The sequence below is a fragment of the Pleuronectes platessa genome, chromosome 22 (assembly GCF_947347685.1).
Source record: "Pleuronectes platessa chromosome 22, fPlePla1.1, whole genome shotgun sequence".
Lineage (NCBI taxonomy): Eukaryota > Metazoa > Chordata > Actinopteri > Pleuronectiformes > Pleuronectidae > Pleuronectes > Pleuronectes platessa.
The window spans coordinates 7289478-7311988 of record NC_070647.1 but is presented as its reverse complement, the minus strand read 5'-3'; the positions used below and the strand labels follow the sequence as shown (position 1 = coordinate 7311988).

Here is a 22511-nt window from a genome sequence, read left to right as displayed (position 1 = left end):
AAAAACATTGCAGATGACATTGATTTTGATCTGATAATTGGTTAATTGATAAATCATGTCGGCTCTCACACATTTTGAACCCCAGAAACCCATTTTCCTTATGACTTCAAACCAGATTATGGATTTGTTAAAAGCATTTCAGTTTTCATTTCCCACCCAGAAGTCTCACTTAGTCATGCTGCCCACCCCCCTGACGCCCACATAAATAATAGTACTTAATGAATATTGAATACAGGGTGCAATTTCAGTCTGCAGCAACAATCAGAGGCAACCAGATGACTGTTAATCCAAATTGTGAGAAGGCAAATGAAGACTTAGGTTTTCTGTTAGATATTTGTTTTAATATGTGTAGTAAGCAGAACATCACTGAGTCTAAAGACATGCAGCTGCTTACATTACACGGCCTCGCAGGCAGCACCTACAGCTTCATTTTGTCAGATGTTACTCTGAAATTGATTCACTCCAGTGCCTGTCAGTCAAATCAGCCAATTAAAGTATCTTGTCTGTACTTCCTGTCTGGTTATAGACCTGAGTGGAGTTGCATTATAGCTGCAGAGTCTAATCTGCAGAGACTGACAGCGCTGAGTTGCCCCTTTGCTCACAGTTATATAACCACGCCAGAAATAAAGGGGTCGAGGATCTCTGACCCTTCATGAGCCTTCATTAGCAGTTATCTCATTTCTAAGAGCCTGCACAGCCTGATATAGACTTTATTTTGTTCTTGGCGTTGACAAGTGCGGGCTCTAAATGAAAGAAGTGGATTTTAGAATAAAAGTTGAAAAAGACGAGCGTATATTCTCATAAATTTAATATTAAGAGATTTACTGATCACAATCTGAGTATTTGGTCGTTGTTTTACCGTAGGAAAGACAACATGACAAAGGAATCAATACTCCATCATCCACTTTGTGTTTGTCCTTTCACTAAAAATGAAACATTTCTGGATTCAGCCCAGAAGATGAGAACAGCAGGATATTTATTAACTGTGGAAAGTCATTATCATCATCATGGATCATTGGATGCATCTAAAAGTCAAAAGCGGAAATGCATCAGCTGCGTAGCCGTAGTTAACCAGTGATAATGCCCAGTCGGATATTATTTCAGCCCCCACCCTGAAGTCTGCATCAACATATTTGTGACATTCCTTAGCTAAACAGTGGATTGGCATGCATGACATGGCGGCCTTCTGTTTTTTTAGTGTCCAAAAGAGGCGATGACATCAGGACAATTCAGAGTAATAGAGGCTGGTGAAAGGAGGGAATAATGACTCATGCATGAAGAGGTAAAACTCCTCTGCATTCCTAACATACTGCATATCCCAAAGATAAAGGCATGAATCAAGCCAAGGGAAGGAAACAAACCAAATATGGAAAACGTAATGTATAGACTGGGTTACAGGATAAGGCAGCTAATATTCTCCATGTTTATTATCGTAACAAATCCTACAAAATAATAAAACCAACAAAAAATTGCATCCTACAAACAAGTATTGTATGTATAGCTAAAGTATACAGTACACAGTCTTTTCTGAAAATGATTCACAACATAAATACTCTACAGCACTGAGTGACTTGTTCTTTCCTTACAATGATCGTGGGAACTGTATTTTCTGATAGTGATCAGTGAATTTCAGGTCATATCGCCCACTCCTCCTTGGTTGACAATAAGAAAAGAGATGGAACGACATATATACTTTAAAGGAGAAATAGTTTTTTTCCATTGATAATTCCCCAGATGTGTAACTCTCTGTCATGTCCAGATGACCAGCAGCTACAGTGCATTCGCTCATTCATTTATATATGTAATCACTATGAGCAGTTTACTCTTTCAACAGCTGTGACTTGTCACCAATGCTCAACTATCATACAGAGAGAAATCCATCTTGACAGTTTGAGCACATACAAGAGAATAAAATAAACCAGATGTCATTGAAGCTAAATACACATTGGTCAGCCACAACATTAAAAGCACTTTCTGGTAATGAATGTTGTGGCCGATCAGTATAAATTAACTATACTCTGTTTTATGCTTTTAGCCATGCTAGCAGTGTTGCTCTAAGAGGGCTGATATCAGGTTGGGCGGTTGGTACATGCATTTGTCAATTGCAGTGAAATCTTCATTGGCATTCATGGTCCCCAGAGGATGGATTCCACTGGTTTTGATAATCCGCTGTCTTTGACTGGAGTGCCACGATGATTTTGACCTTTTTGGCTACTCTTGTATAGATTATCAAATGGTCTCGAAACGGTCATATTAATCCAATCATGTTAACTTAGTGATCCCCTAAACCTTCATCTAGTATCACTAGCTCCACTTGTGCAGTGAAGATAGTTGATTAAAAGGTGGATTTGGACAATTTTTTTATAATAATAAACACTTTCCCTTCTTTGCCTCACCACAAAGTTCTGTTCGCCATGTTTCTGTGGGATCAGTCTGTCTTGTTGCAGCTGTCCTCGCCGGAGAGATTTGAGCACAATCAGATACACGAGGTCTGTGTTTCCGTCCAACAACGAGGTCACTATGTTTGAAAATCGTGGCTAGACCAATAACATTTTGGGCCACTGCGTGCTCTACTTTAACTTTACCATCAAAAATGGGACAAGATGAAACGGAGGCCACTCTCCAGAATGATGCCGCTGTGTGTGTCACTATGACATAGACGTCAGGACCCTTTAGAAAGGATGTCACCAAACTAGGCCAACATACTGTAAACATAATGCAACCGCAAAGTGCATTTTATCTGAAATAGTCCAATTATAGAAAAAGGCTTATTTTGAGTCTGGACAGCCGCTGGGGGAGGAGACAACTGCATTGTGTACTGGAGGTCTTTATGGCCTGCGTGATTCTCGGTTGACAAAAGGGAACAGGGGAGTGACTGAGAGGAAATACCTTTCATCCGACTGACAAGCTCCAAAAGAGTCACAGGAAGAGGAGAAATTTGAAAAGCTACATCACCGCCGAGAGCTACGGTCACAGAGGGACAGCGTCCAGCCCTGACTCACCCACCATTCACAGGCCATTTAAGTTAAGTGGGACAGACAGGATAACCCCTGCTCTGCAGCACTGGGCTTTGAGGACAACGGCTTTTGGAAGTTGTGTCACAGGAGGAAAACATTGATTGGATGTTTCCTCGTTGAAGAGAGCTTTGAGGTTGCGAGGAGATCTCGTGGTTTGGCAGCAGATCTCTCTCTTAACTTCCCGGGTGGCTGCTTTGACAGACAGGAAACACCTGTAGGCCGCTGAATGAAATACAGACTGTTAGTAACTAAACAGTGGTCAGTGTGCTTTTTAATGGGATTATGAGAAGAATAGAATACTAGAAAAAGGAGAATACCATGAAGTAGAAAATCTTTTGATGTGCGCGCGATCAAAAAACTTCCCCAAACATTTGAAGAAGAGAAAATCCACAAAATTAAAACTCCTGTGAATGGATTTATTTCCTTCCTCAGACTTCAGAAGTCTGGGGAAATCTTCAGAAGTCTGAGGAACCACCTTTTGCTTGAAACACCACTGACACCTGATTAAGACAAAACCGAAACAGGAGCATTCAGAAATCATTTGTTTTGATTGACTGGACATTAGGTACCCTGCTAAATTCGGATATATATACTCATCTCAACAGAGTTGAAAAGGAAATTAAATCAAGTGGCGGAGCTTTCATTAATCATTCAGTCAGTTCAATCCACTGAACAGTTCGGCAGATGCTCACCCACTTTTAACTGTAGCATGTCTGTCACCGAATGTGGAGTCAAGACATCAGAGAGGGAAACACAAACATGGCCCTGACCCATGGTCCTGCTCACGACGGGACTCCCCCTGCAATAAAATATGATGAACGGTCAGTAACTTCCTCATCCGGCGGGCAAAATGCAACCACAGCGCTCGCTGCTCAGACGCAGGGTCCCCCGCTCTACTCTACTGTACATATTTGGTGCATGAGCGGTCAGGAAACCCCACAAAATGACTATGTTGTATTACTGCATGAGACAATGAGACACCAGGCCTAACCATAAGCATGGGCACATGACAGCATGGAAATAGCTTTGACGAATTCCTTCAGGTTGAGAGAATGCCTAAACAGAGCCCGGTACCAAGCGCAGCGGAAAATGTCTGTTTGGTTTGGTCCTTTAATGCTCCGGCAAAATTCCTCTCAACGTCGGTCATCGTAGCATTTTTAACAATTTAAACAAAAGTAGAATAAGTTTAAAAAGGGAGAAGAAAACGTTTTTACGTTTGAAAATGACAAAATATTTAGTAAAGGTGAATGTGTCAGTAATAGAACCAAGACATTTTAATACATATGCAGCCAAATATGCAAAGCACCTAAAGCTCCAGTACTTTAAATGTTTTATTAATGTATTAATGACTAATGTGTTATGTGAGAACTGTGTTTGCCCCATTAAATGCCTTAGACAGAGTTAATATGGAACTCATAAGCCGTTTACCGACATGACCTGCGGGTAAAATCTGGAGAATTGGCTATTTACTTTAAAAAATTTCGTCTGTCGTGTGTTAGAAGCATCATCAACCGCCCTACACATCAACTTCTTCTGGATTTTGAAAAACTCTGTAGAATCTGCGGAGCATCTCACTGTGATATTTGCGTTCACACAAACTGAAAGCAGCCATAGTAAAACTGGAACACATTCAGAAATCTGTAAATGGCCATTGTTTCCCTGAAATCTGGGCAGTAGAGGGAATATGTGTGTGGGAGAAGAAGAGAGAAAGTTAATTTAGGGAAGATGGTCGAGTGAGTCAGCAGCAGGTCAGAGGTCAAGGGTGTTAACGGAGGGTCCACAGGATGTTGACGTCACACGCTGGTGGGTGGAGGGACTCTGACAGGTTTAAATTTAGAGATTACATCACACCATCAGGATACCCCTGTCAGTTTTTCCTTGTTGTCTGTGGGCCAGACGTGCTGTAGTTTCATTCCGAAACCATTTCAGAGCTTTGTTATCTACCCATGATGTTTGGCAGGAAACTTAAAGCATTAAATGAGGTACAGTTTTATGAGTGAGTCATCTAACCTTTGCATACAGAAGAGCTAAGAATAGTAAGTGTGTGGTAAGTGAAAAGTGCCACAGAAATGACTGTTGTTCATTTAACATTTCCACTAAAACGAAAGGATTCCTCTGAGTTCTGTGGATTATGACAAGAAGGATTTCATGGATTTATTCTGTTCAACCTCTTGATGGCTGACATGTCGCTGTGCTCAACCTGTTGATGCACTACATTGTAGTAATGGGGGCTAGTGTGTGGAGAACTGTGCCTCTTGTACAATGGATTTTGATATTTTAAAGCCCTGCTCATATGTATTTTTTAGATTAACAATGGTTCATATGTTTTTAACAGTAATGTTAGCAACTATCTGAGAGCTTTTTATCAAATAAAGCAGCAGATATCTCCCTCTGACGGAGTTCGAGGCACATGTTTTAAGCAGTTACACACAAAGTCGATGCAAAGACGCAAATAGATGCAAAGACAAGACATTTTCGCCATCCGCTTCAATCCTTCAAATTTAAATATTTGAACTTGTGTAGAATTTTTTTATTGTGATGTGATATCGCTAAAGCCAATCAGCATTGAGAAAGAGACTCACTGGAGACAGGTCCTGGTACCGAGCTGAAACGAGCAGGTCATCAAACTGGCCACTGTTCAGCCTCAGGTGCTGCTGGAAATGGCAGCCATCCAGATGCGGCTCCTGGATGAGACAGAGGAATTCTGTGAGCTGTTTGCACCTCGGGATGGACCCACACAATGTCACTGGCTTTTCCAATATTATATTATATATCACATCTTTGTGTAGAGGTAATTTTCAACCAAAGATGTATTTTTTTTCCTTAGATTTTATTTTCGAAGGCCCTGAAAAGATTTTTCTCTAGTTTTACATGGAAAAAAGTCTGAAAGGTTAATTTGCTGAACAAAAATAATGTAGGTTCTTCTTTCTTATCCTTTTGATAATCTTGTGACCCCTTAGACATGTCTAGGGATCTCTCTCCAGTTTAGGAGCCACAGTTTTCGATTGCTAAAACTTTTTTTTGTTGACATCATGTGTCTGTATTTGCTACCTGGTCGACCAAATAATAAGGAAAATACAGAAATCTCGACTGAGAGATCCCACATACTCCACCACTGTTTGTTTTGAGTTATGATAAAGCGTTGTGGGGAATACTCCCTTTTAAATGTTAGCCTTTTGGATGGCTCAGTATTTCTGTGGGTAGTGATGAACCTTCCCTGCAGCTGAGAGCAGAGGGTGTTGGTTTTGTTGAACATAGCTGACCAGGGTTTGCTGTACAAACCACAGCAAGAAGGAAATCATCCCACGTGTATTTTTATGGCTGGAATCCCCCATTAACCAGACAAGAGACTCTACACAAACATTTATGCTCAGTGTGGAGACCCAGTCGCATTATGCAATTATTTTTCTAGCTGGTAAGAGGTGCATAATGATGTTTAGATAGCTTACAATAACAGCGTCTTTGTTCAGGGGATCTTGTCCTGGTATCTGAGTCATATGTATCACAAACACTTGACTCTCTGTTCTGTTTGATTTGCCTGAATTTCATTTAGAAATAAATAACTGCTGAATGAATGCAGACCCGAGAAAGACTATATAAAAGATGCTTTATTTTGAGGGACAGCTGTCCTCTGTGTGCTGTGATACAGAACTTATATCATGTCCACATGTCCCTGAAGTGTTGGAGCCCAACCTGAGGGTTGAGGCCCACAAAGGAAGCACAAGACAGTTTGAAGGGGTTACAAGATTCGTTCAGGACTAAGAAACAATGAAAATCAAAACTTTGCAACACAAAATTGCATTTATCTTACTTTACTTTTTCATTGTTGCTTTTTATGGTTTAGGCAACAGTTGTTTGTTTCCTCATTCAAAGTAGTTTGTGATGTTACTGAAACATACAAACTGTGGTTTGAGGTGATAAAAGGATGTTATTAAAGACACTGTATCTTAAATTGACAAATTTCTAAAATATGTTGCTTAGTTGGGCCTAGGGCCAAAGATGAACTGATTCCATGGGTAGCATAACAGTGTGGCCGTTTATGAAGCACATGATGATTCATAACTCCTAAGCCGTGAAGCAAAAATTTGAATTGAATATTCTTCAATTATATGATTATTTCTAGAACACGAGATTTTCAATTGGATTTTTTTGCATAAACAACATATCCATGAGTTTTGCTTGTTCAAATTAATACAATAATAATACAATTTCCATACTCACCAAATTCTTCTAGATTTGGACCACTTTGACACGTTTATTACAAGATATCCAGCAAACTACCAATATACTGCACTAGTAAGACAATACACTTGAATGAGCCTAACTCTGTTTAGAGTTTGCACAATTCATCCTTGCACAAAGTCCAAAATAGTGTTTTCCAAAGACCAGCAGTCAGCCAATCAGCAGGATTAACACCACGTGCATTTGCCTGCAAATACACATGAGGTATTATAAATTGCTATAAAACCATTTCTAAAGGATTGTACAGCCTGGTTGGTTTCGAGGTATTTTTTATAAATTGTGAAATGTTGTCATGGCTGTAATGTTGCTGCAGTCAACTGCAGCGTTCCAACCATTCCTGCTGCTTGCACAGCCGGTATAAATAAAGATTAGGTCTGCCACTTCCAGCTGTTCCCAAACATCTTCCTCCTTGATGTTCCTCCTCTCTTCTCCCAACGTACCGGGTCTTAATTGAAAACAGTGGCGATGCTGACATTTGGGCTGAGCCGTGGTATTCACTGTGCAGAAGCCCGCCTTTCCTTCCTCTGCTGTCAAAAAGCTGCTGACTCCTTTGGCCTCTTGTATCCTTTCATTTAATGAGCCTTATAAGGAACACAGAGCAGGGAACATTTCTTAATACATTGTGTCTTAATGTTTCCATGACGTTTGACTTTTGAGTCAGTGTGACACCTCCTCCTCCTTGGTCTCAAGCCTCGACCTTCTACTTTAAAAATTATTCATATTGTAAAATGAAAAAAATAATTAAACTTGGTGGGAGCATGGGTCATATGGGAACCCATTACATTTTTGTTGTTGATCCAGATCACGGGCAGAGCCAAAACATATTTTCAACTTTTTAACCGTTTTCCCAGGGAATAATTCATGGATCTTGGCATATGGCACATTTAGGGAATTGATATGATTGAGCGTGTGAAACTTGATTCAGCTTGATTGAATTTAGGCCGACTGCTTGGCCTTGGTGGAGGTAGGAATCTGTGTATCTGTCTATGAAACTGTGGATCTGTGTGTGTGTGTTTCAAGTGGGGAATGATGGTGTTACAGGTTTTGAAGAACTTTAATTACCTCACGTGACGTCACTCTCTTATACTCTCGAGGGGGGGGGGGGGGGTGCTCCGTGTATGTTGAAAACCTCCAGTCAGGTAAATTGAGTTCACAGTCAGCATGTTTTTAAGGATGCTTCATACTAACTTTAATGAATGAGTAGAGTAATGTTTTTTGGCAACGTTACATGAAACTGTGGCAAACCACCATCTAAACCCCAGTGTAATTTAACTTGAAGCAATACATCTGCTCCATTAAATCCAGACTAATAAAAGATATTTCATATCTGATGAACATGTTCGACATCCAGCTGCCTGTATTTTGTATGGAAACAGGATATTGGGGTGGGAAACAATGCAGGACGGAATAATTCAAGAAAAAGATATTCTTGAAAAACATTTTCTTGGACATCACACGATCAGGGCGAACTGAATTGTATGTGTGTGATCCTGACCTCTGACCTCCCTGCTTCTGCATGTTTGTTCAAAAATTTGAATTTCCCCTTCAACTTCCTCGTTAGTATTATAATAATAACTCGACTTTCTGCCTGTTTTATACAAATGTATCCGTGCAGGTTTCTCACAGATGCGGGTTTGGATCTATGATTTGTTTTGTCTGTGTCATGAAGCCTGACTGAATGATTCCATAGGACAGAGAATCCAAAACTGCACGTCATTTGTTCTCAGCCCTTTTTCCGAGACCTAATACTGAAGGAGACTCTGGAAAATGGGCAAGAAACATTGCTTTTCCTTTTAGACTGAGAGGAATGTGGCACTGTGTTGATGGTTTTCACAGGACTGGCTCGCCTGAAGCTCGGCTGCCCTTTTCCTTCTGAAGCAGGAATGTAGGTTAGTGAATTGATTAGCGCTAATAAGGCCTGTCAAGGTCCCTATTACGGCACGGCCGCAGAGAAGCTGGACTGAAATAGCTCCTCTTTAGTACAGTCTGGACATGTACTTAACACAGACTTTCAGGCAAACCTGTGTTTATGTGAAATGAACTGGACTGGACACAATTAATGGCAGTGTTCTCTTATTAAATCATATAAGTTAAGCAGCTTTAATATTAACCACCTGGGAGATTACTGAGATATTACAAGTAATTCTCCCATGAGAGCACTTTCTGTTTGAATATTGTCGAAGAATGCATAAAGGGAGATTTGTAGGTGCTGTAATATGACACTGTGTGCTGCATACATGTAAATGATAAATCGGCGTTTGTTCAGCAGGCCACACTTGCTTTGTGTGAACGCTTCCAACACAAGATATTCCAGAGGCTCACCGACACATTGCCTGCAACTTTCTAGCGGGTAAATAACTAGACACAATTGGCGATAACTACATCCAATGAGAGCACAGGACAGGGTTAGGTCAAGTGTAATGTCTTTGTTACATTGTTTACATTTGATTAGATTAGTTATAGTTTCATATTGTAATTTAGGGAGTGAACTAAATGTCATATGACATCTGTCCGTCCTGTTGTCATCAAATGCGTGGGCTGGATCTACCTGAAATCGATTGGTTGACACGAGTTCTAATGCGCCCAATGAACATCATGTCCTCTTGTTTCTTTATCGTCTTTTATTGTTTAATATTGTCTGAACTCCCTGCAATTGGTCCAAATGTCCAAACAATCCCCAAAACAGTGTTAACACACTGATCGTGACCGGTCCCACCTCTTTTGGTCAGAGTCAGGTCACCTGTTTCAAACCTGTACCTGTGTACAAAAAAAACTAGAGTTTCAGTGACCTGCTGTAGATGGAAATACTGTTTACTAGCTACATATCATTTTATTTGAAAACGCAAAAGAATGATTAAATACAGCAATATATTATAGCATCATAACATTATTCACAGCTCACTTGTAGACTGAGTAAAACTGAAGTGTTTTATCTGTAGAGAAAATAAGATGCTGTAAATTTCCTCCTCTCCTGGTCAGTTAGCAAACTGTGATGAGAAAGCATTTGGCTTGTGACCACTAGAAGATGCCACCGGCCATCTCTGTCACCCACCCATCAACACCTCGGTGGTGTCGGGAAGCGTTCCACCCTGGAAACTTCCATCCTCGGGAATAAGTTGTGTTTTCCAGACGTCTGTCTCCCTCATGGAAATACACCAGGACGGAGTAATGGGAGCCAGATGAGCTGAAATTCCACAACAATAATTACCACGGCCAATTAGGCAGTTTTTACTGTGCACACTTTAACACAATGAGTATCTACTGTTAGTTGTTGTTGTGGGCGGATGTTAGTCCGAGAGGTTACCATGACAAGTCATAAATATCTATTATGGGGGCGTGTGGGGGAACTACTGCATGTGTCATGCTTGTGTCACTTTTGTGAACTTTCGTCTTGGGGTTAACAGTTTGGTCTGGTTGTGTCTTGTTCACTTTAAACCGTTTGTCTAATATACAAATAAGAATGTGCACAGCTACATTTGTGATTTTCTTATTTGAAAAATACTACAGCCAAGACAAAATCAAGTTGAATTCCTACTGAATATGGGATGTCATATATTAAATATCCAAAACAGGATGATCTGTAGTAGTTCTCCAGATTAGAGGAAGGTGGGATATGTTTAAACTTTTAATACCAATAGATTGTTTGTCTATTTTCTTATTTGTTTCAAATTTACCGAAAACCAACTTGTTGAAACTACTCCTAATGATTTTACAACCTAATACTCTCCACACGTAACTCCTCCTTTCTTTGGATGGCTATCATTAGTGAGCTTCCCTTGTTTCCAGCCTTTAGGCCAATGCTAAGCTAATTGGTTCCTGTCTTAAGCCTCACATGTAGGGCACAGACATAAGGTAGTAATTGTGCTGATCTTCTCATCTTACTCTTGTCTGGAAACGAACATGATAATAATTTGAAAATGCTGAATTATTGCACGTGTGTGTACGGCTTGATAACTTTCAAAAGATCCACCCATCCATCTGTTGTAAACCATTTGGCAGCAAATACGTACCTGTTGGGAAACTGACTCATTCCTGGTACCATGTCACACTTCCCCTCCTGTCCACTATTTACTGAGCTGTAAATGTTCAGAGATTTGAAACACTGCTCCCCACATGTTAATGTGAAAAAAAAAATTGCTGACCTGCATCTGATCTGCAGTCCGTCCTGAGCTGTTGTACCCATGGTCACAGTATAGAGTATGTCTATCAAGGGACTTTTGTACCAGTAAATCTTTATTCCCAGCTATATACTTTATACAACTCTGTAGTGAAAGGTAACATTCCTGCCTCCATTTGAAACAACTCAAACCTTCACACACACACACACACACACACACACACACACACACACACACACACACACACACACACACACACACACTCAAATGCAGCTGTATCCATTCCTCTCAGGTGTACGACTTCAGTCTGTGACTTAGCAGGGACGTGCATGATAAACATTCCTGGTCTCCATGGGCTCACAATAATCCACAGGCAGGGTTTGATGTGGGCAGGCTGTCTATGGTCCCACTGTGGTTGGACTCTTGAAAAGGATTCTGGGTCGGGGTCCCCTGCCCTCGTCGTCTGCCCAAGCCATCGCGCCTCATGTCTTCTCCTTGATGTGGCAGATTCGGGCGGCCATAATAAAAATTGAGAGATCATAAATGCAGGATGGATGCACCATGTGTTTTGTTGGATGATGCATGTGGTCACTAGGAGAAGTTTAACTCCAACACTCAGTACAGGTTTTCCTTGGATATAGTGTGGGACCCTCATATGCTTGGCTTTGTGTTTGATACTATAGTGGACTTTAACATTATGTTATTGTAATATATAAATTCAAAGTAGGCATTAATACTGTTTATATGGTTCTGTATTATCATACTCTTTCAGGAGTAGGTTATTTATTTGAAGTTGTTTCTGTGCTCTATTTTAGAAGTACACACTTCATATTGTGACTATATTTAAGTCATTCATTTGATATAGTAATTCAGTGTAAGGCAAAAGAAGTTAGTTTGATTACTATACCATCTTTAGATAAAGTGTTTGCAAGTTGCTCCATGCCACCAAGTAGCCACATTCTACTTTTTGATGTGTGTATATTAGTACACAAACCTGTGCAGCATGTGGTTAGAAACGCTTATGAAATATAAAGGAAGCGAGTGAGTCGGACTACTTTATATAGTAGTAGGGATGCCTTCGTTTGTGAGTGATTTAGTTTTATCTAAGTCTAAAGGACTTCACACTGTTGTGACCTCCAAATATTACACCAGTGGATTCAGTCCTACTCTCACATTTGAAATTTCCAAAGTGGGATGTGGAAAATTTAAGTCGACTGCAAACGCTTTCAGCATTGGAATGTCACGTTGAGGTGTTTTGAATTCAGGGACACGTGATTCACCTCAGACACTGACCTGGGCGACTGTCCTGCGTGACTCACTTCCAACAAGTGTTTATGGGCAGAAGGAGGGGAAGTCCGCGTGGGTGGATGGGCTTCCCTGAAGTATTTCCATCATGTGCCAGGTCTGGTCGTCTGGTGCATTTGCCGTAAATGAAGTGGGCCTGTGTTACGAAATAAAACCTAGACTGGTGAAATCACCCACCATATAATTAGCTTTCTTAGCTTGTGACTTCTTAACGTCTTTACCACACTAGATGCCTTTTACAGACTTCTGCTGGGAACAAAAGGCCGAGTGGCGCTTACGCAGCTGCAATGAAACAGAAAGCTGAAGTTTTTAACCTGAAGTTCCACATCTGACGCCTCACAGGCTCTAACGGCCACCAAGATGGTTTTAGGGACATAATATTATTTTGTTAGAAAATATCATAGAGCATATTAATTACTGTAAAATAAAGAATCTTCTAAAATGGGCTCTATGTCTGAAGAAAAGGGTTTACAATTCACAGCATTGACACAAAAGTTATTTTCAGCCTCTTTTCCAGTGATCAAAAAAACCACAAACGCACAAACATCTGATTTGATCTGAGAGCAGCTCAGAAAGTAAAACTCCTCTATTGGCCATGGGAGTAAATTACCTTGACTGATTATAACAACTGGAGCTAATTCTGTAAAAAATTAAGGCTCAGTCACAAAAGCCTTTAAAACTTAAAAATATTCTGGCAAAACGATTAACACTGCAGTCAATCGGAAGCTACAGTTTCTTAACTGAGTTACTTTAACCCTTATTAACCCCGTTATCATAACAGAGCGGGCATTATCTCCATAGCTAACAAGCTTGTTAATCCAAAGCTTCCAGGTTCGGAGCTCACAGAGCGTTTTCTTCTCTTTATAACTGCTTAGTGGACAAAGTGTTATTGGAGGTAAATACCACAGTACAGTCACAATAGAAAGAAGTTTCAGCTCACGTACACAAAGGCATTTGAATGTTTCTTTAATCTTTCAGTGATAATGCAGCATCACTGAAGATGACGGTGTATTTTTGTGGTCTGAGAGTCAATGGAGAAAACACCAGTGAGTGCATGTCTGCGTCTGATGGTCCCGTTTGGTCAGGGGCACAGGATGTGGTCAGGTCTCCCCGACATGTTTAGTGGCTGCCGTCACTGCCATGCTGATGGGAATGGCTGGAAAGAACAGGTCCAGACAGAGTGGGTGGCTGCAGCCCCTTCCACTCTGTCTCTCTCTCTCTCTCTCTCTCCAGCCAGACAGACAGACAGCCACACTGTGTTATGGCTGGCCTCTCCTCAGATACTGGCTAAACCTCAGGCCTCTTATCAATCATCATGTGACGCACACAGGTAGGCTGCAGAGGTTTGAAACTTGTGCCTGGCCTCATATCGCACTACTTTTAAAAGATTATAATACAAGGATTATGATGTTGTTTGGTTGTTAACTATTAAACCAACTTAATTGCGGTTGAATTGGGCAATAATACTGTAAAATAGACATGAAGATGAGGACCAGTATGCTGTAAGTCTCTAAAGATCTGCCACTTGCCCACTTTCCCTGATTGGTTGTCCAGCCTTGTTCAACTTGCATCACACTGAAAGTCAGCTCTGTGCTTGTTAAAAAAGAAACTAAACTGAATAGTTATAGCTGAGCAATGACCATAAATCATATCAAACAGGGATCATTTTGTTAAAAGTCTTTAAAGTATTTAAAGTTAAACTTGTCGTACTTTGCATTTCAGTCACTTTGTAAATCACTTTTCACCTCTGGCCACAGAAGTCTTCTTTTGTTGGTATCATTTGAGTTGAGCCATAGTTTAAGAATGCTGCACCTAATTTAATCAGCTCATGAACAGGCCAAATGGACATTTAGGACCTTGCACAAGAACTTCTTGTTTTATGTGTCTTTATTGTCCAATTCTTACGGTTGTAATTTCCCTCCCTCCACTTAACGCCTCACACACGCGACTCTTGAAAATGGATTACGAAACCTTGATACAGTCTCAACTCCCGTCTGTGTTCTGGCACTTGTGAAGTGATAATGGAGACAATTAAACACACTTCATCTTGGCAGCGTGTCGGCCAGGCCTGCTCTGTTAGAACCTGTCAGCAGAGGCAGCGCTCACACCCTCAAGCAGCTCCATGTCTGTTTATGGCTCTGCACCAAACAAGCTGACAGCAACATTAGGATGTGTGGCCCTGTCAGTTTCAGCGAGGGCTTGGACGAACTGATTGCAGCTGTTTTGGCGTTCCACTTGCTCCTTCTTGCGGGACAGAACTTCTCCAGGCATGATCTGGCCTTGTGCCTGAGGCGGGAACATTATCTGAGTCTGTATTTATCAAATAGTATGCTTCACCTAGAGGTGCAATGATCACTTACAGCCTTGTACATCCTCATGCCTTTGTGAAATTGCAACAGGCACAAACACATTCTCAGTTTAAAACATTCCTGGAACCCAGAAATAGACCTGCATGCAAGTTTGGATGATGTGTTTAGTATCTATATTTAAAAGTCAATAAGTCATCACAAATGTGTTGTTTATTATCGAGCATTATTGCTGTAAACCTGATTTAAAGGCCCCTTATGTAACCTGGCTTTGGTGCTGAAGAGCTATTTCCCTCTTGAGATTACATTCCACTGACAATCTAATCAGTAGATTTATCAAGGGGCGTCTGAGCCGCAGGAGTTTGATGTGATCTGTTTCATCCTCTTCACTTCTACAAACTCTAAGAAATAGCCTGTTTGCGGTCAGTTGGGCTTGTCCCTCTGTGCTCTTCCACCCAGCTTCCCAGAACCTCGCTGTTTGGTTTAACAAACCCAACATTCTTCCTATAGCAGCTCATGCCTCTCAAAGTGGGCAGCTTTACGTTCAGTGGTATATGGCACGGAGGCCGTTCCTTTACGAGGATACAGTTCAGGACACTTCATGTACACATCCAAATCAGCTGCAGAGGAAAGACATTTTTCCACTTTTGGTTGACGTGGTGTTTTACCGCATGTCGGTCTCACTGTATATTTAGAACACCATGTCACGTTCTGAATCTTCTTACTTAGCTGAACAAAATGTTCACATAAACACTTTCTGATCCTCCCTGTCCTAAAAGCAAACTTACAGCACATTTGATCCCTCAGTGCAACAGTTTTATCTGAACAATGTATTCAATTTGAGATATGAGAGGAATTGCACGTTGTGACAAACCTAAAGAGTACCTCCACACAGCTTCATACAGATTCTCATTGTGGTAGTAATTCTGTGTCCGTATGCGAGTCATCTCGAAGTGTGTTAGTTCCTATAGCAACCTCTGTGATCTCCCATGTGTTGTGAAACTCCCTCTAGTATTTTTTCAGTCTGGGATTTGTCCCCATGTACATGAAAACAATTGAACTTTTGTGATTTCAGACCGATCATTTATATTTGTCCTACAATTCACGGGTTTGACATTATTCATCGTCCAACGGTTTAATTGTACAATTTAATATAAACTGGTTCAATCACTGTTATTTTATGTGTTGTGTGATTAATGTTAAAAAATAAATAAATTGAAGTTGGATAAATGTTGGAGAGTTAATTATTACAGTAATATACATTCATTTTTTTTAATGTGTCAATATATATATTCATTATGATATAAACAACCAAATTAAATACCACTCCTAAAGTAATACTGACCTCACTCACTGATCTGTCGCCTGGCAGTATTCTTCTGGTATTTGTCCAGATGTGCACATCCCACAAAATGCACAAAAAATGGTTTGGCTGGCAACATCCATAAAGGAAATGTATTTCTGTACGTTGAACATTTGTGGGCGGAGTCTGTGTAATTAACAGGATTTAGGACACAAAAACAAAACGATAAACACAAGGCGTCATTCTCTCCACTCTCTTTGGCCTTACTTGTATACACAGGAGACAGTTGCCATAGTGATTGTGTTTACATTATATTCCTGATGCCTCGAAATTGCACAAAAAATATACAAATGTGATTTAAACTAAAACGTAACTAAACTGTTTATTTAACCCGGCACCTTCTTGATTGTGGCCCAGGAATTTCAGCTTTTCTACTTTCGCAATCAGCATAACTCAGTTTGTATTGTTAGGAAGGCTAGTTGGTTGCCAAGAAGGCAAATACAAACACCATCAGCCCCCCAGGTGTAGAGAGACTGAGGTATCACACCAGCTAATAATATGCTGTTGTCCTTCTCTGCAGGTTACAACTCCTTCCTACCCTGTGGTGGTCAAGATGGGGCACGCCTACGCTGGCATGGGAAAGGTGAGTAAACGAATATACACAGACAATAGTCCTTAACAACAGGGTTTGGGATGAGGATGCCTTCGAAATTGAATAAAGTGCTCATAAGTTTTTCTTTCATTCATATCATAAGCCTTGAAGTTGCTGGAGAACTTCAAACCAACAGCGAAATGGCATCTGCATTGAATTTAACAAAAAGCTTTTGAAAACAAGCTCACAAATTCAGATTCCCAATGCTCACAGACTACTGCATCACACTTAAGCCATATTGCCGCATGACCTACGGGTAAAATCCGCAGAATTGACTACGGAGTTTACCCGTAGTTTGCCCTTCACACTTGCACAACACAGTGGGTGGTTCTCTGCTCAGACTCTCCAGAGAGGTGGAGAAGCCGGGCGCAGCAGGCAGAGACAGGAAGTGACGTATTAACTCAGCTGTCAAGATCAGCACCCCGACATCATCATCAGCTCTTATCACCTCAAAGTCTCTTGACATCTTCGTCTGTGTCTACAATGTGTATGAAGCTGTATTTTTTACTCTGAGTTATTTGTTTTCATTTTTGCGTTATAATAGCATCATCAACCCCCCCCCACTCACTCGCGGTGAATCCAGCGGATGATCTGCTGCTGTATTTTTACAGACTTTATACGAGGAGGCCAGGATGTCTGCAGAAACTATGGATGGTCTCACTCTGACATTTGCGTTCGCACATGCCACCTCCTCCTGAGAAAATGGAGGAGCTGCGGAGTCCAGTGCAAGTCTGAGAGCAGCATCAGATTAGTCTAGTTTCCAGTCATGCAAATCAAACACGTGATACCATCGCCACTGCCTTGACAAGTCTGAGGTTTAAAGAGGAGGCAAGAGACCAGAAAGAGCAGCTCTGTCCTAGGTTCTGCAGATCAGTGCTGTCTGTCTCCGATCTTTAAAATCAGTCATGATGGCCCAATCACAGCTATGATCAGTAGAGTGAGCAGTTTGTTCTTGGGCTTTACTCTGACTGAGCAGATATCTGAGCTGCAAAGGCAGAGGAGCAGACTGAAGGTCGGAGTACAGGGCCGCAGCAGTTTTACTGTTTCTCGCAATAGTCTGACCGACAAACAAATGCAGACAAACTAACAACACTTTGCTGGATGGAAATAACTGTAGACTGATGATAACATAATGATCAATGAAAGGTAGGGTTGGGTACCTACCGAGATCCAGTTACTATAAAGTCAATACCTACTGGACATAATAACACATTTTTATCATGGGATTCCGTTATATGAATTGTTCAGAATTTTGCAATTATATTTTTATATTTAAATGAATTCCACTTAAATATGTTCAATTTTAACTTACAATTTGCCTTAGCAATACAAAACAAGCCGTTCCTATCGTGGACATATCGTTTAAAAGGTATCGTTAAACTTATCCTTAAAAACCAAACCACAGCCAACCCTAATGAGCAGTGAATCCTTTTTTCTAAAATTTATTTCGATTTATTTGAGCACATGGTTACACAGTTAAAACAAGGTTAATCTGTTAAACACGTATTTCTTTGAGTCTCTTTCCCCCACCAGTCATTTGAATTCACAGGGTAAGGCACTTCCTATATGTCTCTTTACCCTCGTCTGCCTGGACGGGCTTGGTTTCCTGTTCGGGAGCCAGACATGCTATAGAATTTCCCATAAGACTGGAGGGGAACTTGGCTGACTCTTGTAGAGCAGGACCTCATTTAACCCCTGAGACCTCACAGAGCCCTGAGAACAGGAACAAATATGTGGGACTTGGGCCATTGCTGTTTTGTTTGCTTTTGACAGAGACCTGTAAGGCATCTGCAAGTGGAGCACAGACGGTGAATTAGCATGCCACATTAAGCAATACTACTAATTAGCAATACCACATTCACTTGACCAAACACTAATTATATATATTTCCTATAATAACACCGAACCAACCATAGATTGAAGTGGTTACATGTGGCTCTTACGATCATTACTACAAAACATTCATTTTGAGCCATTGCCGTGACAAGTGGGCAGATAAATGAGGAAACTGTGATATGCATAATTACATTTTGCACTGAATCAAATATGACGAATTTCTGAACAGGTAGAGGGCAGTGTTCTTCAAAAGCTAATTTCCTTTCAACAATTGTCTTTCAAAAATGTATTTCTTCTTGTATTCTGCTGGCGTTGTATGTGAGAACCCGAATATCAGAGTCACTTGCTCCAAACAGTGTCTGACCCCTGGCCACATGTGCGTGTGAGCCAATGTGAGAGTACAGCAGGAAAACATCCAGAGAATTCACAGCAAGTAACAGGCTGTGTAATCTTCATACTTCATCACCTGTAGTGACATGTTATACCTTATGTTAACTTAAGGGATAAAAGTTTGTTTCGTTCACTTCCTTAAGTCATTAACAAAAGCAAAAACAACACTAATGTGACGTTTTATTATTAATTGGACATATGATAGAATATTCATATCCTAATGAAGTGAATGTATTATATAACTGAGGCTTCTCAATGGGTCTCTTTCATTTGACAGATATAACTGACATAACAGTAGCAGAAAGATTTCCACCCAGTTTCATGACGTCTTTTGAGACCATTCAGGCTTTGTATTCTTTACTGGTACGTCATTGAGTCTGGACACTGACCAGTGTGAAATGAGTTTTTCCAGCAGAGGCTGTTCATCATCTTCATGCCAGTATTTCACCTTCTTTACCTTTTTACTTTCTGTTTGCATCACTACGGTTTGTTTAGTCACCCAGAGGAAATGCGTCACACTGTGGATGGGTTTGTAATGCGTGCAGCTCAGAGCTGGACCTGCTGCTAACTATCAGGTTCTACCTCTGGAGCCATGATGGGAACTGTGTGTCACTTCTCTTCACTCAGTTAATGATGACAGTAAACAAGCAAAGTTCAGTGCTTACCCTCAATGTTTCCCTCAGTCTGTTAGCAACACTCAATATTCAAACAGTTGCATGAGTACACACCATCGAGTACATAGGTAGACACATCTACATGTTATTTATAAAGTCATACAATGATACACAAACATTTAAACAGAAAGCTCTTTGGTTCAAAATAACAACAAACTAAGACACTGTCAACATAAATAAGCCCCATGGACAGTAAACACAACATTTAAGGGACACCATGTAACTTTCAAAACTTTAAACATATGCAAAACAGATCACACCACTTCAGTCCTCCTCCATGTTTCTCTTTCCTCTGAAGTCACATTTAATCACTCTGACGTCCATATTCTCTCCAATATAACGTCAGAGTGTGTGGAAAAGAAATGTGTTTTAACTCCACTAAGAGGGTTATGTTGATTATGTTTTCACCCTAGTGTTGGGTGGTTCTTCAGCAGGATTACACAAAAACTACTGACTTTATCGTCTTCAAAAAGTAAAGATATTTGCGAGTCTGCCTCCTGACCTCATTTGAGAGACTAATGGGTTCATTTTCATTAGAACAGCTTCATATGTGGGTAACAACAAGCATATTAATGTTATTACCCATCAAAGTGGCAACATTGTTTATTGGACCACAGGAACCATCAAAGTAGCCCGCCCATCTTTTCAGCATTTAAAACTATTTTTTATGGTTTTTGGTCTCATTCTCTTGCTCAGTTTTTTTATTAGTTTTCCTACCGTCGGTTCTCTTGTTCGTTTTTTGGTGAGGGTTGGATCATTTTTAAAAGCCCCTTGTGATTCTTTGTTCCACCCAAACAATTTGTATTTCTTTTTCAGTGGTTATTTTGGGGTTTTTTTAATGTGTGAAAGTGCACTAAACCCAAAACCTCATAAACAGGTCATGAACGCTGTATTCACGGACCTCACAAATTGACACATGAAGATGAAAGTAGAGATTTGTGCTTTCCATTCCTCATCTACAAAATCAGAAATTGAGTCGTGCCGCAATGCTGTAGCCATAACTTATTGAATATTAGCATCTAAATCCAAGATTTTTTAGGATTAAGTACAGAGGATGTCGCAACTTGTTAACCCCAATATATAGTTTGTGATTATGGGCTATACAAACTAAATTCGGTTGAATTTGATTGATGGACGGCATCAGATTCAGGCTGCCTGAATGTCAGGTGATGCCTGGGAGCTGTAGTAAGCGGATATAAAATAAGCTGCGTCTCAATTCAGCAGCCGGATCCGGACTAGCCGTCGCCCTTTTAAAATGTGTACAGTTGAGTATTTACATTTAAAAAGATATACTCCTGACGTTTTCACCTTGCTTTTTGCCGCCATTACCTCTTTGAGAAACAGTTTGTCCCTAAGTGGAATGAATCGTGGGATACGATTGGCCGGGAAGGATCCAGCCGGTGGAGCCTTTGTTGCTCAGGGCTATGGGGACACATTTGTTGGCTGCATTTGCAGGAGACTTCAAATTGGGACAGCCTAGTCGGGCCACTATGCTTGGTCTACGGGAAGGACGCAGCCCTTGAATTGAGACACAGCTATAGAGTCACTTATTCACATTCCGTCCCATATTACGATGACATATCTCATTGTTACTTGATTATGTAAAAGTTAAAGTGTAAAGCACCATCGAGTTTGACGTAAAAGCCGTGTTTGTCCTGCTGCTACTACGTCAGTTCCCCTCATTAGCTGGCACCCTAATCACTTAATAGAGGTGAAGTGATGTAGTTCAAAGCGGCCCTCGGCAATGTTTCCATCCAGGGAGCGTTCATTAGCCCGTCTGTGTACAAAGTGTTAAATTCCTGTGGGATTCTGAGCAGCCGCTGCCAGCTTTGACGACTCGCTTTGTAATTAGCCGCTCACCAACAAGTGTTTTCTCTCCCGCAGATCAAAGTTGAAAACCAGCAGGACTTCCAGGACATCACCAGTGTGGTGGCTCTGGCCGGGACCTACGTCACCACCGAGCCCTACGTTCTGTCCAAATACGACATCCGCATCCAGAAGATTGGTAACAACTACAAGGCGTACATGTAAGACATATTCGCATCGTACACTGGGCAGGGTTCAACCAGTTCATATCCTGACTCATACCATTAAACAGCTGCCTGTAAAGCTGATGTATCTTAAATTGTTCTGGTGATTTTATCTCATTTGAGGGAACAGAAACTGACTCACTAAAACCAAGAACTCGTACATGTTGCATTTGTGGAGATGAGACAAGTAATTCCAAAAATAAAGAGGCCGGCGTTCCATGTGTCATTTTTCACTTTCCTAACTGTTTCCCAGGCCATCAGATAGCACCAGCCCCAGATAACTTAACTGTTACTGAGGGTAGCTGTTCATGCAGTGGAAGCGACTGTTACTTTTATCCAAGAAGTTGTCAATACAGATGTCAACCACTATTGTTTTATTAGCATCCAAACATATTTGGGATTTTAGGAGAACATTTCAAATCACTATAGCCCACTGATTTAGTGTTACTTCAATACAGGTGGGGCAGAAAAGATCTTTTGAAGCAATAGAAAGTCACAAATTAATTTTGACATTCACTCTTTCAAGTCTTGTTCACATATGAGTGCCGGGAAATGCTCAGGGAAATGATGGACAAAGTGACTCTGACCTGGCACATTCACTTTGTGCAGGTGACATATGTCGTGTGTAAATATGATTG

At 40.8% G+C, this 22511-nt stretch overlaps 1 protein-coding gene and 1 long non-coding RNA gene across 4 annotated transcripts in view; one reads left to right on the top strand and one right to left on the bottom strand.

Moving 5' to 3' along the window:
- Positions 1-22511, top strand: part of LOC128429170 (synapsin-3) — an 86898-nt gene that overhangs the window by 50367 nt on the left and 14020 nt on the right. Inside the window, exons 8-9 of the mRNA XM_053415453.1 lie at positions 16872-16934; positions 21728-21870. Coding sequence (XP_053271428.1) covers positions 16872-16934; positions 21728-21870 — 206 coding nt within the window. The remainder of the gene's footprint in view (positions 1-16871; positions 16935-21727; positions 21871-22511) is intronic.
- On the bottom strand, positions 206-7814 carry LOC128428534 (uncharacterized). 3 transcript variants are annotated; one of them, XR_008333804.1, is made up of 5 exons: positions 7239-7814; positions 5600-5701; positions 3710-3816; positions 3335-3517; positions 206-3239 (listed from the first exon to the last, which is right to left on the bottom strand). It is a non-coding gene; the product is annotated as an uncharacterized LOC128428534 (long non-coding RNA). The 3 variants fall into 3 exon arrangements; XR_008333805.1 differs by having other exon boundaries at positions 3714-3816; XR_008333803.1 differs by having other exon boundaries at positions 3335-3816.